The 18,819-nt window shown below is 37.5% G+C and overlaps 2 protein-coding genes across 7 annotated transcripts in view; one reads left to right on the top strand and one right to left on the bottom strand.

Moving 5' to 3' along the window:
• PFKM (phosphofructokinase, muscle) overlaps positions 1-8,115 on the bottom strand; it is a 43,844-nt gene extending 35,729 nt beyond the window's left edge. Inside the window, exons 1-2 of one of the 2 annotated variants that reach the window (XM_039882187.1) lie at positions 5,991-6,081; positions 5,254-5,376 (exon numbers count right to left, since the gene is read on the bottom strand). In XM_039882187.1, the coding sequence (XP_039738121.1) occupies positions 5,254-5,376; positions 5,991-6,072 (205 nt within the window). In that variant the 5' untranslated portion in view covers positions 6,073-6,081. Of the gene's footprint in view, positions 1-5,253; positions 5,377-5,990; positions 6,082-7,998 lie in introns of those variants that run through there. The other variant, XM_039882186.1, reaches the window with a different exon arrangement.
• SENP1 (SUMO specific peptidase 1) overlaps positions 7,130-18,819 on the top strand; it is a 46,480-nt gene continuing 34,790 nt past the window's right edge. The window contains exons 1-5 of one of the 5 annotated variants that reach the window (XM_039882192.1): positions 7,192-7,396; positions 11,100-11,145; positions 12,495-12,625; positions 13,712-13,796; positions 14,637-14,678. In XM_039882192.1, coding sequence (XP_039738126.1) covers positions 11,142-11,145; positions 12,495-12,625; positions 13,712-13,796; positions 14,637-14,678 — 262 coding nt within the window. In that variant the 5' untranslated portion in view covers positions 7,192-7,396; positions 11,100-11,141. Of the gene's footprint in view, positions 7,397-7,419; positions 8,017-11,099; positions 11,146-12,494; positions 12,626-13,711; positions 13,797-14,636; positions 14,679-18,819 lie in introns of those variants that run through there. The other 4 variants (XM_039882188.1, XM_039882189.1, XM_039882191.1 and 1 more) reach the window with 4 other exon arrangements.

Genomic DNA, 18,819 nt, shown 5'->3' on the forward strand with positions numbered 1-18,819 from the left:
GAAAAGTGTCAGGAGTAAGGTTCACAGTTTAGCAGAGTTAGAGGACCAGGTATCACAAGAGCAAAGCAGAAAGTTAGATAGTCAATGAAGAGATGGTGCCAACAAATTCCCAAGACAACCGAACTAAGCTGGTAGCTGAATTTGTACTCATTCCGAAATCATTTTCATTGCTAATATGGTTTAACAGGGCTGGAAAATGACGCCCAAAACCCTTCCTCTAGAGGATAAAGCTGAAATGTCCTGGGTTTGTACTGGAAAAGAACGTGGGGCATTCTGATAGATCTCTGAATAGGACTTATATCTACTTTAATAATTCAAGTATAAGAATTAGCTGGGGTACTGATAGAAATCTAGGATTTTGTCCCAAATACAATCAGCGTTCTTCAGTTGTTGAGGTTGGTAGCTAGAATTCAGGGTTTAGAGATTTTGGCAGGGGGTTGGGGAGAAAAGACTGAAGCCACAAGAAGAAGGTCAATTGGACCCAGAAAGACATGTGGCTAAAGTCCACCATTCTTTCTATCTTGTACTAGCTGGTGGTGGTCTTCCTGTTTTCAATAAGTCAGGCAAAGCTAATGTGCACAGAGAAGAATCTCACCTTATATGTCATACCCTGGTACCCAGAAATGAAAGACATATTGTTTATATTGACTCTCAGTGTACAAGAAAACATTTAAAAGGTCTTCTCAGGTTTCCCAGAGCTCTCTAGGTATCAGTGAGCTATTAGGATATTGGCATAAAGTCCAGGCAAATAGTTGGGGTAAAAATTATAATATTATGAAAAAAGGCATTCTGGAGAAGAAAAGCCTAAGAATATGTTTAAGGAGAATTCTGCAGTAGCTAGATAGGAAGAGCATTTGAGTAAACCAACTGAGGTACTCTAAAGTACCTGGTTCATATGCTCTGATCATTAACTCTGTAAGTAGTGGATAAGTAAATGAAGATGTAGAGAGCTTTGGACAGTATCCTCTAAACTAGGATAAAACCAGACATTATTGCCAGGAAGTTGAACAGAAGGATAGAAGATTTGTTTGACAATGATTACTAAAGGCTGGCAGAGATGGGAAGGAGGCAATAAAGAGGATGCCATGCTCATGAGTCCATTCACTACCACTAGGATGGTATCAAGACTACAGATGGGTACAGATCTATATTTAGACCATTATGAGGAGAAGATGAAGATGATGTTGATGATGGTAGTGATGGTATACCAGGACATTTAGAAATAAGTAGGCATGGCAGTCATCCAGGTGTGACTCTAACTCAGGAGAACAGGAAATAGCACGCTATAGGTTTCATGTATTCAGTCAACAAATACTGAGCACCTTTTACATCTTAGGCACTAGTCTAGACTCAAGGGGATCCAGGATTAGAAAAAAAAAAAAACTCTGTCTGTCCACATGGAGCTTAAATTTTAGTGAGGAAAGCAGACAATAAACAAATTAATCAGTAGTAGTAAGAGTTTTGAAGAGAAAAATTAAGCAGGGCAAAGAAGCAGAGAGACAAGGGTGTTATATTAAGTAGGGTGGACTGGAAAAATATTGCTGAGATGATATTCTAAGATGATGTCTAAACAAGTAAGACAGAAAACCATAATACCATTTGGAGAAACAGTTTTCAGGTAGGGAGAATACCAAATGCAAAGGTTCTGATGCAGGAACAAATTAAGAATGTCATAGCAGAGGATCATCAAGATTTCCTATGGACTAGAATCAGAATTGTAAATGGGCTACCATGATGTGGTGGGTAGATGTTGTGAAACATACATAGCAATTAGGTATGGGCCTCTCTCTGGATTGAAACAAATAGCTATCTGGTCTTCTTACTTCTATACAAACCCAAGTTCTCTGGAGTTGGTCCTAAAAGGTTGGGATCAGAAGTTCAAGGCTGAAATTAAAGCAATCTTGATAGAGACAGTACTCCCACTGATTTTCCTTCAGCAAGAGCAGATTCTTGGATCACTATAACATAGCGTTTATACATGGAGAATCTTGTCTCTGATGAAGAAAGTAAGTATACCTGCTTGGAAAAAACTTGGGCCATGGAGAGCAATCATCTCTACATATCTGTTGCATTCACAATATTAGGGTAACTTTGTATCCTGGTCTGCATAAATCACTTAGGTGTGAGTGTACTGTCAAAGGAATAGAGGGTGGGGAGGGCATGAACAATGCTGGTGACAAATAGCTTAGATAAAGAATATGATAGTAAGGTCTTGTGCTTCTGGGGAGAAGCTGTGGCACAAAAGACAGATGGGTGTTACACTGCTTACTATCTTGACATGATCCCCCATGTGCAGCCCAATAAGAAGTACTGGAGTCACAGGTTACCAACCAAGGCCAGTTGCCCATCAGTGAACAGGAAGGTTTATGCACAGGGTAGGCTTTAGATAGTAATTTGATCTACTGATCCAGAGCCGGGACCCCAAAGCTGCCCCTGAGCATCTGTCCAGGAGGTAGCTGTCCTCCTCATGGCGACCTAGGAATGCTAATCACCTCTCTTTACAAAGGTTAGGGGCTTAGGGGACTTACTCCCTTGCTGTGCCCCAATGCAAGACTAAATGCCTTCTTTATGTTAGGAATTGATCCTCTATAAGCCAGAAACACACACACACAGAGCCTACCTCATCACAGTACAGGCAAAACTGTTTATACTGATTGGCTGTAGCTGCTTCCCTTTCAGGTGTGAGACTAAAAACAAAATGTATTCCATTTTTCTTAAGGACTACAGCTCAGCATCTCCATATATAGCTTCACTTAGAGCAAAGAGCGGAACATCCTGGAGGGAGTCCCTACGACTTTTTTCAGGCCGGCAGTGGCAACAGAGGAACATCAGACCAGGGTTTCTGGATGTTTTGGCATCATTATTTCTGGGCTCAACTCTGCCAACCATGCTATCTGACAGTACGACTTCCTCATTCATGCCCTATAGAACTACACTGACTAGGTGAAAGAAATAGAGCAAAGTGGTAACACTATCCATCCCATCAGAGCAGGTAAATACTCTAGCCCCTTCTATTCCATCCTCAAACCAGGAGCCAAAATGATCTTTTTAAAACACAAATATTATCCTGTCACTCTTCAGTGACATAGCTCAGGAATGGGAGGACCTAGCAGGCGTAGCATGACTTTAGTCTTATACCACCTTTATAGTTCACTCTCCAGCCACTCTTTCCCCTCACTCAAGTTGTACTGGCCTTCTCTGCTCCACCAATAAGCCAATTCCTCCTCATTTCAGAGCCTATTGTCCTTTTTCCCCAGAAAGCTCATCTTCCCCCTTTGGCTGGCTAATGCATATTCATCTCTCAGGTTTTTCTGAGCTATCAAGCCAGATTAGGTTCCCCGTTTTATACTGATCACATGGTACGTATTATTTTCCTTCATTGTACTAACACCATTCTAATTACCTAACCATGTTATTACTATTTTACTGCCACAAGACTATAAACTTCATGAGGGCAGGCAGGCACCTACTTTGTTTAGTGCCTGACACAGTATGTGCCAATTTTCTTGGAAGGAATGAAAGGAAGGAGAGAAGGAGGGAGGTAAGAAGGCAGAAAAAAGAGTGAAGGAGGAAAGGAGGAAATGATACAGGAAAGCAGGCAGGGAAAAGGCACAAAAAGAGGAATAGAGATCTCATTGGGTCTAATTGGGAAGATATTTGATTTTCCACCTCTAGAGGGAAAGCTGGAAAGGTTAAATGTAGCTCTTACCTGAGGCCTCAATACTTAAAGGCAGAAGTTGAACATCAGAATTTTGTCCATGGGATAATGCTGAGTTCAAACCACAGAAGTAGGTCCCAATGGATCATCAGAATAAAGGGGGTCTGAGATGAGTATTAGGTATAGAGCAAATGATAATGGGAAAAGCATGGAAGATGAAGGTAAATAAGGAGTAAACTAAACGAATTCAACAAACTGTAGGTCAAGGCTATCAGCTGGGCTTATTTCTTGTACCTAGTGGCTTTTTATGCATGGACAAAGCAAGTCAATTAAAGGGACATAGATCAGATACATGGTTGCCATATATAGATATATATTGCTCCAATAACTTAATAAATCGGCATTCTTGTATATAAAACGTTGTGTGTGTGTGTGTGTGTGTGTGTGTGAGAGTTAGAAGACTGGTTAATTCTGGGTATGCTAATGAAATTGAATTAAATTAGAGTGTATGCCATTTAAAGCTTAAAACTGGACTGGACCATGATATCCAGCCTATATGCTGGAGCTCAGTGAATCTCTGCCTAAGCAATCAGCTGGCCCCTCCCTTTCCTACATCTCCATAGCATCCTCTTTTGAAATTCAACATTTTGAGCCAAAGTTATCAAACTCTTAACTTACACATTGTCTCATATTATGTCCCTTCTTGATTGTCAGCTCCTGGGGGATAAGGAGTGTCTAACTCATTTTCTCATCTTCTACTGAGCCTAGTACAATGACTTCAAATAGTAACTGCTTAAAACATTATTGAATGAATACCATTATATATTTCACAGGCACTGGGAGTGATTACTCCAACGAATTTAACTTCTTGAGGAAAAACTTTTAGAACTGAATTGCTTCTAAAAATATAAGGAGCTGAACTAAATAATCTCTAAGGCATTTCCAAAATGTAAACTATTGGGAGTGATAAGGTTACATCTCATATGTGTGTGTGTATTTAGTCTTTCTATAATTTCTAGTATATTATTGGGCACATAGCGGGAACTCAATAAATTTTGCAGTGAACTAACTCTAAAATAAATGTATTTAAGTTGAGAAGAAGCAGAGGTATGTTTCTGAAGTTTCATATAACTTGCTTATGAGTTGAACACTACTTAAAATACACAAGAGACATTTGTTATCAAATTAATTCTTATGGTGAATCTTTTTTTTTTTTTTTTACAATATTTGAAATTACTTTGCAATATAGTAACTCCTAAATTTAATCCATTTTTAAGTTTCACAGTTTTACATATTAAGGTTGCTGATGACAGGATAAACCAGATTAGTAGCTTACAATTACGAGGGCACCGATTAACTTACTATTGGCTAAATCGAGCTTTTCTTCAGAGAGAACTGTTCCTCTTTGTACAGTTTCCCAGATCTCGGTGTCTGTCTGTCTGTCTCTCTCACATACACAAACACACATTCTCCCTGTGTCTTAACTCATACTTCAAATTTGGCAAGTCTAGCCTAAATTATAATGCCATGCATAAACTTTTCACTTTCCAATACTCATTCCACATTCCTCACCCTTATTTAACCACATGTCTCACCATTGTTCAAAACGGGTATGCTTTCCATGGTGTCTGGATCATCCATAGTATCTAGAGTCTTCAAGGCATCTGTCTCAGGTGGTGGCCTTTGTAAGTGCATGCTGGAAGTTGAAGCTTCTCCAGCTGAGAAGCAATATCTTTAGGTCACCCTCAAGATGGGATTCAGGAAAAGAAGTATTCTCTTTCATTTTCTCTATGACTCGGCTGTCCAGGGCCTTTTTTCCATAAATCCAGTCAAAAATTAGAGAAGTGATGATTCTTCTCAACAACTATCTTACCTCAAAAAGGTTCTACTCTTTTGACATAAATAGGGAAAAGCAGACCTCGTAACTAGATTCTTTGAGACTGGGGTGGAAGTGAAAGCCAGTTTTATTTGGGACTATTTTATAGGTTTTGAAGTATCAATTACAATGGCAACAAGGACTCCCATAGAAAAGGTTGAAATAGTTCATGAAGGACAGAGTAATCAACTACAGCTCATGTTCTCCCTCAATTCCCAAGTCCTTCTTATCTATGGCTTATCCCAATACATCAGGTCAAACTCTCACCTGATACTCGTACCAGGAAAAAAAAAAATCACTCAGTGACAAATATTTTGTCATAGTAGGGATGGAATAAACAAGGTCAGTCGATCCCCTAAAGCCTGCATTTACACTAGTAAGTCTCACATGCTGTATTGAGACTCCCTGCAAGAGACCCCATTCTGTCACTGGGGTAGGATCAGGAGACAACGGTACCTGTTCTCTGAGGAGTCCTGACTAACTGGCGGGATTGAATCACACACATGAAAAATTTCAGATGCAATTCCTTTTTACGCATGGCTTTTTCCTAGAAATAGAGACAGAGTTTAATCCAAAAATTTGTGAAATGATTAAGATGGACAAAAGTGACATGGACCAGGTATGCTCAGTACTAATAGACCTGACAGTCTAAAAATCAGCATATGAAGTGATACAAATAATTTACTTTTATACAGCTGACAGAGCAAGATCCCTGAACTCAGCAAGCGTCCCCCTTTCCCACCTGTTAAGAGTAGCTAAAAGGTGGGGGGGCCTCCAGAGGCTTCCATTCTTCAAGTCTGAGCTCAGATTGTGACTGTCATCAGGGTCTAGACTACCTACTCAGAGTAATTTCTCCAAGACTTCTAGACAGGGCCTAGGCCCAGAGGCCCACCAAACTGAGGGGCTTGGTAAAAAATCTGAATGAATATATTTCTTTCCATTATTTTCTCTTAAAAAGTATGTCGCAGATAACAGGTTAATTACTAGATTAACACCATTCAGTTCTTCAGGGGGCATATGCCTCGGTCTTTTCCTATTTTTACTCAGAAAAGTAGGTCACTGGTGGACTCCCAATAGCTTTTTCTATACCCATGTTCCCAACTCCTACAGATTTTGGAAAGTTTGACATGTTTACAGAGGCTAACCTATGCCAATCCCAAACTGCTTCCCCTCCCCTCTTTCTTTTTCCAAATGGCCAATCAAGCATGATGTGGTGCAAAGAGTACAGGACTGCAAGTTAAGAAACTTGTTTCATAATTCCAGACCTGCCATACATTTATAACTTTGGGAAATGATTTCACTTCTCTGAAACTATTAGACTAAAATATCTCCAATATTCTCCAATAACCTCTATAAGCATTAACGTTCTGTAATTCTCAATAAAACACGATGTAGCCTGAGCTCGATTTAGCTCTCAGATCTACATTAGTCAAGGTGATCACAGGTTCCCGCAGATGGAAGGCCACAGAGTAGGCTGCCATGGAAACCAGAGCCTAAGCACAAAATCGCGAAGCGGAACCAGAAGGCGGCGGGTTAAGGGGTCGAGGGAACAGAGAAAAGCGAAGGACGAAAGTCACACTAACACCACTCCGAGAACAAGGAAAAGCCCAAACTGAAAGAGGAACAGGAAAATTAGGACCACAGCCTGAGACGATCCCTTGCTTCTCAGGCCTCGCCACACTGCGCAGGCGTTTTGCGAGTCAACTCTGCTCTTTGACCTCCCGCCCCACCCTCCTCCTCCTCCGCAGCCACCCAGCGGCTCTTCCGGTATTGTGGAGGCGGTTCCGGTTCGCGGAGGTTCCCGGGTTTTGCGTTCCGCGCCCGGCCGGAAACCCCTTCGTATAGCAGCCGGTTCCGGTTCGGTGAGTGGCGGCGGGAAGCTGGGGGAGGGGTGAGGATGGAGGGAGCCCAGGCCGGGAAGCAGTGCTGCTCCGGGCCGGGTAGCCTGGGCTGGGCTGGGCGGAAGTGGGGACGGCTGCGGGAAAGGCGCTTTTTCCCCTGCCCCGCCCCCTGGGACCACCTCCCCTCCCCCCTGCTGTCCGCTGGCGGGGATCTGGCCGGCGGCCGTTAGTTAGGCTTCCCGAGGCCGTTCCTTCAGGCCTTTTTCTCTTGGGCTGTGGGGAGGCCGTCTCCGTACCGTTGCGGGAGTCCTCATCTCACTGCCCAGCCCTCCTGGCAGGGAACAGGCCGGCTGGGATTTCGGGGCTTTCCCGCCAGAGCAGGGTCGACTCTCAAGGGAAAGCTGTTTTCACCGGGAATCTCAGCTTTCTGTTACACCTGCTTCACCTCACGCCTTCCTTGAGACCTGAATGATACTACTTCTGCGTCTCACGTAAACATTTCGCCAACTCTTTTACTCTGGTATCTCCCTGAGATGATATCGCTAGTGCCACCACCAGAAAGAAACGTCTGGACCCTCCTGCCCAGGTTATGAAAATCCCCTTAACCATCACAGTTTGCTTACCTGGCTCATCGCCTCCTGGTAATTCCCTTGAACCGTGCCTTTCTTGGTGTATCCTAACGTGGTCTCTGGATATATGCCCAGTTTCTCTTGAGCTTGGTGATTTCTGTTTATCGGTACCTCTGCAGTGTTTTCACTATCTTGTTGGCAATAACTTGCTCCTTTATCACTTTCAAGTCAGCCTTGTTAAAGTCATTTCACTTCACGTTTGGTACGCTTATTATATTTCGGGGGGGGTGATTTTTATAAAATTTATATAAAGCCTTTTATAGGCTACCAACTATTTGACTCAGAGTCCATGTTCTAATTGGATATTCTGGATTGAATAGATCGCATCATCTCCTAAATCTTTATTCTTTATAAAGATAATTTGTGTTAAGGACGCGGATTGAAAGATAGATTACACTAAATTGGAAATTGCAGTTACAGTGAAACCTTAAGCATCTTTTTAAGCATGATCCCTTAGCTTTCTTACAATTTAGAGATCCCCTTCCTTTTTTTACCCTCTAGTTCCATTTTAGAAGCCTCATGCTTTTTATCCTCAGATGCCTCATTCGTTTTTACCTGATTCCAATTAATTACCCCATCCGCAAAGATGGTTTTCATGTCACCTATTCGATAAGTTAAAGAGGGAGCAAATGGATTAAAAAACAGGTTCTGCTACTTCAAGCTAAGGTGATGTAACTCATAACTACTGCTTTGGAAGTCTTTCCTTTATCTAACTTACACACCTACCAATTGTACCAGCTCTGTTGTCTTGCTGTAAGTATCCCTTTATGCATCTGACTTCCCCCAGTAGACAGTGAGCGTCTCAGCAGCATAAGGAACCACCTTATTTTTATCCCTGGTACCCTGCATGTAATTGATGTACAGTAAATGTTTGTGTACGAACGACATTGAATACTTAGTGTTTAAGGTGTTGGTGTCTAATTGGGAGCGAATACATGTAAAAATATGAAAAACAAAAACAAATAATGCGATATAGTACAAACTGTATCATATACATAATTTTCCAGAGTTCAGAGTAGAGTGATTCACATGATCACTTCCACACCCTTTTCGTATCATAAATTCTAACCACATCTTGTTCCTGGATAAAGCTAATTGTACAGTGTTTCTCCACAGTATATACTTTCTAGTAACTTCATAGCTCTAAACATTCTCTTGTAATCACCTTTTTGCATGTATGTAAGTTTATAAATGTTCTACCATACTTGTTACATTTTGTTACTGTCCAGGACTTTGCCGTTATTTTTTTTCTTTCAGATTTCTTGTCTTGTGTTTAGCTACTAACCTGACTTCACCTGAATTATCTGTAACTGCTCATGTTCTTTAAATAAGTGACCAATGTGAATTAGGAAATGAGTTTTTAAAATACTTTTCTTAAAAGGAAAAAACTTTTATGCTTGCAAGAATTTGGTGGCATCAGTGGTTCCAGATCCAGCATTTCATGTTGAATCTTGGGGTAAAATATCCCTTCTCCCAATGTAATTGCAAAGTGGCAAAAAGAAAGTACTGTAAACACACTGAAGAAGCTGGATATGTTTGTATTAAAATGTAAACTTGGGGCTTTAATTATTAAAATTATAAAACAGCAGGGAGTCCCCAGAGTTAGCTAGGGATTACTTTTATCTTGCTAAAGTGTATGAATCCCTGAATGAAGATATGTTAAAGGATGTAAAGTTTTGTAACGTTTGTTGAAAGCACAATTGGTTGAGTCAGAATACCTGGACTTTTTTCCCTTTACCCCATCTGTGTGATTTTAGGCAAGTGACTTAAACTTCTCTGGACATAATCTTAAAAATTCTTTGATTTCTTGTTTGCCTCTCTCTTCACATCTATTCAGCAATGCAAAAGAAGTTGAGATGGGACTGTTGTACTGGGCACCAGGTCTTTAAATTGGCATTCTTCTTAGTACAACAAAAAAAGGCTAGTGATGACAATTATGAAATGGCCTGATAGAATGAAATGTGAAAAGGCTACTGCTAGTTTATTAGTTGAGGGTATTGTTTTTCCCTCTTAATCTGAGACCCAGGGAATTTTGTTTTATTAAAAAAAGAAAAAGAAGAAGAAGAGAAAAGAGTAACCTGAAAAATTTCCAGACAGAAGCCTTTTGTTAAGTTGAACATTTGGAAATATTTGAAGCCTAAATCTAAGGCTTAAATTTTGGGGGAGACCAGATATTCAGATGATTATTCTACTTAGTCTATAGCTATGCCAAGAAAAGCTGAAGCAGCCTTCTTTGTGTGCGCACTTTGTTGTTGTGACCATAAAGAATATATATGTGTATCGACCAGTCTCCTTAGTAGATTGAAACCCTGATATCGCTATGTAGTTGAAGTACTCAATCTTTTAAAAAAAATACAGTGATAAGATTATGAGTAACGTAAGTGTGACTATTACCTAGTCTTCCCCTCTTGGAAATCTGCCAAGAAGCATGTGTGCAGGGAGTATGTTTATTAACCTAATTCCAAGCAGTTAGGCTTTTAACTTCCTTTTTCTGGGAAAATTACATACATCAGAGGAGAAAATAATTTCTTATAGGCAAAGGGGCTTTGGTTTTTAGCAGTTTGATTAATGATGGGGGACAAAGTACTTAGTATAACTGCAAAGTAATCCTTGATTGTCCTCAGAATATCAGTAGCTTTGGCCACTTTGTAAGACCTATGTGGAACAGAAATCTTAGTAGGACCATCATAAGGTGTATCACTTGTTTATGAAATGGTTTAGCATGAAGTAATAGAGCAATGGATTGGGAAGAATTTCTAGGCTGTAATTTCAGTGTAGTCACTAACCAGTTTTATGATCATATGCAAATTTATCTCCAAAGGGTTGACTCTTCCAACTTGCTTCTTGCTGTACTATTCTGTGATGCTGTGGGTAGTCTGTAATTGCTGTTTACTATAGCGTAGATTGTAGAATTATTGAAACTACCTCAGGCTAGTTTTAGTTCTCATTCTCTTATCAAGTCAGCTCTCCTTTACCACTTTATCTTTTTTTCCACTAAAAACACAAACGTCAGTTCTGAGTGGATTCCTGTTTTAAAATCAGATGAAGGAGATATTTCAGTGTATAACGTTTCTGTTTTCTGTTTTCTTTTGTAGGACTTTGTATCTGCTGAAGTCAGTGATGTGAAAAGACCTGTCATGGGTAAGATTATGAAGTAGTCCTTCAGTTCTTTTAGTTAAGCTGGAGTGAAAGAATAGATTTTCCTAACATTTTCAATATTTACATCTTTGCGCTTAATAATTTTTAAGGGAGATTTCATCCTAATCATGTAATACCAAACAATTTTCTTTTGGTTGAGATGTTGTTTATAGCATTGTTTGGAAGCATTTTCTCATTCCTTGTATTGAAAAAGCCAAATATACACTAGTAGACGTTTTCTATGTTCTAGGCCCTGTTCTAAGTACTTAAAATACATTCACTTAATTTTTTATAGTTACCTTACAAGTGTACCTTATAGTACGTATTATTGTATCCATTATATCAACAGGTAAACTGAGACACAAAGGTTAAGAAACATGCCTAGGGTCACACTGTTATAACTGGCAGAAGCAGAATTTAAACTCAGGCAGTTTAGTTCCAGAGTCCTTATTCTTTAGTACTGTTATACTTCCTTCTATGAGATAAATAATTTGATTACGGTAAATTTTGAATTTTATTTAGCTAATGGCACTGATAATTAATTGTGATTGGAACATTTTCCGCTATTCATAGTACTTTATGTATGTAAAGAGGATCAGTGTAAGGAAGGTCAGGACTAGTTGCCAAATTAGGAATAGGTTGAAAATCTGTACAGTTAGATCTTATATCATCGCATATGCTCCTTTTATATCCTCATTAGCCCTCTCTCTCCTTTTGCTTTGTCTGCCTTCTCTCTCTCCCTCTCTGTCTCATTCATTTCCCTTTTTTCTTATTGCTAATCTCATTGTAAGTCATTGAGTTTCCTCACTCTCATTTGTTCCTATTTTAGCTCTTTTATAACAAAGTAACAAAGGTCTCAAAATGCTTATAAAGTAAGGTTCTGTCACAGTTTTATAGTGATTGAGCTGATGTCCATTAAGAGCCACATGAATAAATTATGCTTTTTACAGAAAAAGATTTTTAGGTGGATTAATTTTTAAAGCACCTTTTTGAGTTAGAAGGAATAAACCAGTGTTGACAAGTGTTTGTTTTAAATGGTGAATTTTTTCCCCATTTTTTTAATACTTTTATTATTTTTAAAACTTTGAATCAAGATCTTGTTATTACTTGTTCAAGTTTTGGACGATTTGTTGGTGATCACAATTCCAAAGGAGCCTGTTTCTGTACATGGGCCTCTTTCTTTGACAATGACATTTTGAGATCTCTTGCCAATGGTTATTTATGAAGAGAGGTTTTTTTTAACTGTAGAGCTGTTCTTTGGGACTCATTTTTATTAAGTGAAAAGATTGGTTCATAAGAATGTAGTTATTAAAGAATTATATGTCTTGAACTAATCTGATCTCTTTCCCCAGATGATATTGCTGATAGGATAAGAATGGATGCTGGAGAAGTAACTTTAGTGAACCACAACTCCATATTCAAAACCCATCTCCTGTCACAAACAGGTTTTCCAGAGGACCAGCTTTCACTATCTGACCATCAGGTTAGAATTAGTTTTCTTCCCTTAATTAATGAATTATTTTGGCCTAAGTTTTCATCTGATGTAGTTTAAATGCCACACTCAAAAGTACAGGCACACATATAAACTTTTTAGAATCAGTAAGTCTAGTGTTTGGATTTCTGTTTGATATATTAAAGTTAAGACAAGAACTGTGTTATGATGTTCTTTGAGAAAATAGTAACTTTGAGAAAATTCTTTATTATTCTTCTGAATATTACAGTTACCAATACCTAGATCCGTGTTCTTTTAAACTAGTGTCTTAAAATTGCTGACCATTAAGTGGGATATGTGTGTGTAAATATACAACAGCTCTGAGATTTCTCCGTGCTATAAAGTTTAGATTCTTAAAGAATCAGCATCACCTGGGAGCTTGTTAGAAATGCACAATCTCAGGCTTCACCTCATACCTACTGAATTATAATCTACATTAAAAAAAAATTTCTAGCTGATTTATATGCACATTAAAGTTTGAGGAGCAGTATTTAAAAAGCCATCTTTCTCAGTAGGAAAGCCATTACTAATTTGAATGAGGCGATCCTTTGCTTTGTGAATCTGGCTTGAGCATATGTTAAGCATCCTTGGCCTCTGAGTACTAAATACCTGTAGCATCTGCCCCTAATAATTATTTTGATAACTGAATATATATTCATACATTTCCAGATTTATACTGGGTTGCAGCAGCACCCCTGATGAAAAACTCTATAAAGTTTTCAAAAGAATCGAAACTGGGTCAGTTTTGTCCACCGTTTTGATAGATGGTAATAGCTAGCTTTCAGAACAGGATATACTAAATGCATATTTACCTTCTAATGAACATTCTTTGAATTAAGTTGTATAACAGATATGTTACCCATTTTTCCCTTTGAAGCCTCAGTTATTTCATCAGATTATCTGCATGTTTTCCTTTCTTATTAGTATGTTTAATTTATATATTTAAATCTAATTTATTATATTGAGTTCTGAAATATTGTTAAAATCTCGTTTAATGATACATTTCTCTTAGTAGAAATTTTTATACCATTTTATTGTCAAAAGTATGATTTAGGAAAAATCTTCTGCTTTGTTTAGATATTACCTTCCAGGGAAGGAAATTTGGACCGATCTTATACATGTTCTACAGGAAGTGCAGCTTATAGTCCAAATTATTATTCAGGTATGACATATTACTTGGAGTCAAGATATTTATACCTTTCAGATTTCTTACTTGCAAATCATTTTTGTCTACCATCTCTAAAAGTACAAAAGCATTGTCACAATCAAATGGTATTTTCTCCACTAAAACATTATTTTAGTAAGCTGTGTGTGCATGTGTGTGTGGTTCCTATGATACTTTACTGATTTAGTCTCAACCAAATATTTTTTAATGGGAAAGTTTTTGAAATCCATTCTCCTTGTTTATTATGCCATTGTAAAAATCACTATAGCTTTTTTTTTAGATATGTGTATGTGATGTAAAGGCTATTTGTTTTGTATTGATTAAAGCACAGAGCTAGCCTATTTCTATTCTGCTTGAACCCATGAATCTTGAAAGTTTATTTCTGCTCAAGCTTATCCCTCCATCAGGGCAGGAAATGTTAAATACATATCTCTGTCTAGCACCTGCCACAGCCATGCTTGCATATTTCAAGGGCTTGCCTATTCAACTTGTGATCCATTACAGAAGTCAGCATTCTCTAGGGTATTCTGTCTCGCCCCTGGTCTGCCTGACTTTTCATCTCTCCCACCTAAGGTTTGGACTTCAATGATCTTCTGGCTGTCTTGGGGGAAATGAAGAGTTTTTTGTTGGTTAGCCTCTTGGCAGTATGACCCAGGAAGATTATAGTGTCTTCCCATGTCTTTTCACTCGTCCTGCTTCAATCTCCTCACCTTACCACAAATATGGGAATATTAGTAATACCATTGAACCTGTCTCAATGGGATTTTTATAAGGATAAATTGAGATAATATATATGAAATGCAAATAATAATTATTGTTGTTATTTGGCTTCCTTAGGATTCTTTGTCAGCAAGATGAGATCTCCTCCCCTAAAAAGACGTTAGTATGATGCTCTTTTAGATTTATGTTATATTTAAATGTCATTTAGGTGGGTGGTACGTTAGCCTGGGCACTGGATTTCCTCACCTGGGATGAGGAGTGGTCTCCACATAGTGTGTGCATAATTTGTATAGAAAAATTTGCTACAAAAGTAACTCTGCCATAATTATTATTGAAAAGGCCTTGCTGATGAGCAGAGAACCTGAAATCTGATTTGATAGCTCATTATTAATCCTAGAGGAAAGATAGTTGAGTGGATAATGAAACCAGATTGTTAATATTTCCATTTGAACTTAGGTGTGTTTCCCTGTAATTTCATATGCTGGACTTAACATTGGACAAAATATTTGTTTTTAGTTTAAAGTAATTACTCAACAATTAATAATTTTATATAGAAAATTATACTCAAAATCATTTGACCACAGTTTAATTCTTCGTGGCTTTTCCTTATTTTGACCTGTGTGTGCATGCACAGTACACATTGTATGATTTGATACATATAATCTTTTTTTAGCCTAACATTTTTATTTTCACTTTCCATCTGTTTACATGTTATTCTTCATATTTACCTTTTTCTGTTGATTTCCGATAATTCATGGAATTGATATGCACCTGGGATGAGGAGTATTTACAATTCTTAATGTGCAATTTTAAAATCCAGAAGGCTCTGAAAACCACGTTTTTTTCATAATTCATTTGGCATCAGAATTTGACCTGAATTCATTCCTGACATGAAGCTCTATTTTATCTTTTATCTATCTCTGTAAATATGAGTATTTATGTTTTACTGCATATATATCAATATCTTTGATTATAGCGTGCTACTTCAGATTATACTTGGAAATGTTCCATACTGTATTCCAGGTTATCTTTCCAAAATTCCAAAATTTTTGAATTCAGAAACAACTAAACTCAAAGGGCTGTGATTTAGGATAATAGGTCTGTGCCTTCATTTGCTTTATTATTTTCCCTATGGCTTAGGTCCCATTCACCTTCACCATTTTCAGCTATTATAAATAATGTGACTTAAAAACATTTGTATACGTAGCTTTTGTCTTTTAAATTTCCGTAGCCCTTCGATATTCACAAAATATATATGTGAGGTCATCTCAAACCATCATATTCATTACTATGGTGATACTTGACCAGATTCCTGGCTTTCTACTCAGTTTCATGATTCTTGAGAGTTATGTTTTCCCATTTGTCTTCATACCACAAGTTGATCCCCATGTCAGAATCTTACACTGAAGTTTTATCTCTCACTTGAAGGCCCTCTTTTTAGGAAAAGAAAAAAATTATAACAGTTACTGTATACATGATGATGAAAAGAAAATGACAGTGAATAGTAAAGCTACATTGAAATGAGGATGTTTAGCTATTAGATTCATTCTCTAAATTACAGCCTAAAGCAGAGGATTCAGATTTGCGAAATTCTACCAAATTTCATCTAGTTCCTGACAAAACAAACTTAAGGCATGTCACAGACCTCCAGGATCACTCCCAACAATCAGAATTTTAAATCTTCAATGCCAAGGGTCTTTAGGGTCTGTATACTTTTTTCTTATAATAAAGTCTTTAATTCAAATCTACTTTTTATTGTGTACTTTTAAAAACTTGTTCCTTTGCCACATCCATTCCAATTCATTGCATATCCTGTAGAATTTTGTCTCTGCTATCTTCTTTGGATGTATTCTTTCTTGATAATTCCCACATTGATTTCTGTGGTTAGTCACCTCAAGCCTTAACTCTTGATTGGGATAGACAATGAGTCCGTAGTTTACTACAGTAGTCTTCTCTCTGACTTTATTGGTATTTGTCTCTTCTCTCACCTTGCTATCCTTTTCTCCACCAAGGTGAAAACACAGGAAAGCCCCAAACTTTAGAATTGAGGGTTTGGAGCTTTCTATTTACTGCTTTACTAGATCTGCTTCTCTATATTAAATTTTAAAAAAATCTTCTTAATCCACTTAAGATTAGGCTATGGAAAACATTGATTTTTTAAAAGTTTTAGAAAGTAAAAAAAATGTGCCACTTCTACTTTAATAACTAGTGCTGGTCAGACTTCAAGACCTCTTGATTTTATAAGGAGTACAATTGGAAAGAAAATTAAAACATTTTAAGCCCTAAACGAACAAAAGTAGATTAAGTTGAAAAGAAATGATTTCCTCATGCTTAGAATTTCTATCAGTGTCTTCTCTTTGGAAAATATGTTAAATTAGGTTGTCAAACTGGCATTTAGTAGGTCAGATGATTTAAAGCATCCTCCTGTTTATAATAACTAAATCCTAAAGTGAACAGGAGCAACTGTTGGTTACTTTTATAGTAAGTGATTGGCTGATACGCTTTTTTAAAGATCTGACGTTTATTTCATTATGTCCATAAAAGTATTGCCTAACCTTTTAGAAAATTTATAGAGAAAGGTAGAAAAATATCCATCATTCTATTATTGGAACATAACCAAAATTAAATTTTTGGTGTATTTCCTTATAGTTTTGTGTGTATTTATGTGCATATAATAAGTAATCTTATTTGTGGTATTTGAAGTCTCATTTCTTAATGATGACGGAATGAATACCAAGTTAAACTATCACTTAAAAAAGAGTGTCTACAACCTTCTGTTGGTCTCTCTCTGGCTTTGCTTGATTATATTAGCAATAGAGGACTATTCAGTGATAATTTATTGAGGGGATAGAACCACTTTATTCTGGTTAAACAGACTGCTTGATCCAGTTATTTTCCATTGCAGTTTAAAGAGGAAGCCTCTGTAAACATGCCATTGAGGAGGCTATTCTGTGTTATTCTTAGTCTCAAATTTCACACCTTTTAGGGTAACTTCCATTTTTTGGTAGACATCTCTAGTTCGGTCATTCCCTAATCACATTTTAGCAAAAAAGTGTGCGAGACGAAACTTCTATTGTTATTACTTTGCATTTAAAGATAATTCTCTGGTACTTTAATGAGACTCATTTTAATTAGCCTCATGTCTATATCCTTAAAGTAATGGTAATAGATGCTAAGCATGGATAATGATTACACAGGAAAAGATTATAATTTATTTTGAAAGTAAAGTAGATTAGGTTCATCCACTGATGAATCAAGTAGTTATACCACCCCCCTGACTGCTGCTTTTTTTCTTCCTTATTTGCTGTGAATCCAAATAATTTTGATCAATTAAAAAAAAAAAATTTTGTTCGTTGCCTTTTTGGCTAAAGTAACAAAAGCTATATTAAATATTTTAAATAGCAAATATATAACATTGTGCAAAGTTCTATAATAATATGCTTTAAAAGAGGATCTTCAAAATGATATCAACATTAGACAAAAATTTAGGAAGTAGAGAATTATTGTTTTTCCACTGGTGCTCCTCGGAGTTCCATAGCCTAACATCTGAAGTTATTTTAATTATTTTGAAGGCACTGTTTTAAATTGTCCAGTCCTGCTGATAAGGAGAGGAGGGTATATAAATTATAATATTCTTAGCTGAAACTTCAAGAGATATTTTATCACCCCAGTTTGTAAGCCACAAGTCAGAAAATTCAAACAATAAATAATTCTCACTCAGTCTGATTGCAGTAGCAAACATTGGAATATTGATATGTCTGTTGATTATGGCATTAAGTGACTGAAGGTTAACATACCAGAACCAGATGCATATGATGGGTCATTTCTGCCATAAGCTGGCCAGAATAAGCAGCAATTAGGTTATCTCTGTTCTTAGATCCCCTGAGTTGTGAACATGGTAATTAAAAACAAGAGACACCAGCTGCTTATTAAACAATAACTGTTGTACATTTGAATTACAATTCTCCTTGGCCCTCCACCTGCTTTCTTACTGGTCTGGCCTACCTTCTTTCAGGCCCAGGCCTGGGAGTGCTTGCAAGATATAGTTGGGGTAAAATGTTGACTTTTGGTGGACACCACGGAGTCACATTGATGCAGATAAGGCACATGGCTGTGGCAGGATTCAGCTCCTTCAACAATTTTCAGGTTAGTATGGCTGAATCAATTATAGTTTGTAGAAGTTCCCTTACTGCAGACTTTACTGGCAGTTGAGACTGGGATCTTCCATGAGAGACATGGTACTATGCCACATTACTTTGGAATACAATGTTGGACGTGGTTGCAGTCATGTGGAGAATCA

Source organism: Pteropus medius, unplaced genomic scaffold (genome assembly GCF_902729225.1).
Source record: "Pteropus medius unplaced genomic scaffold, Ma_sr-lr_union100, whole genome shotgun sequence".
NCBI classification, from domain to species: Eukaryota; Metazoa; Chordata; class Mammalia; order Chiroptera; family Pteropodidae; genus Pteropus; species Pteropus medius.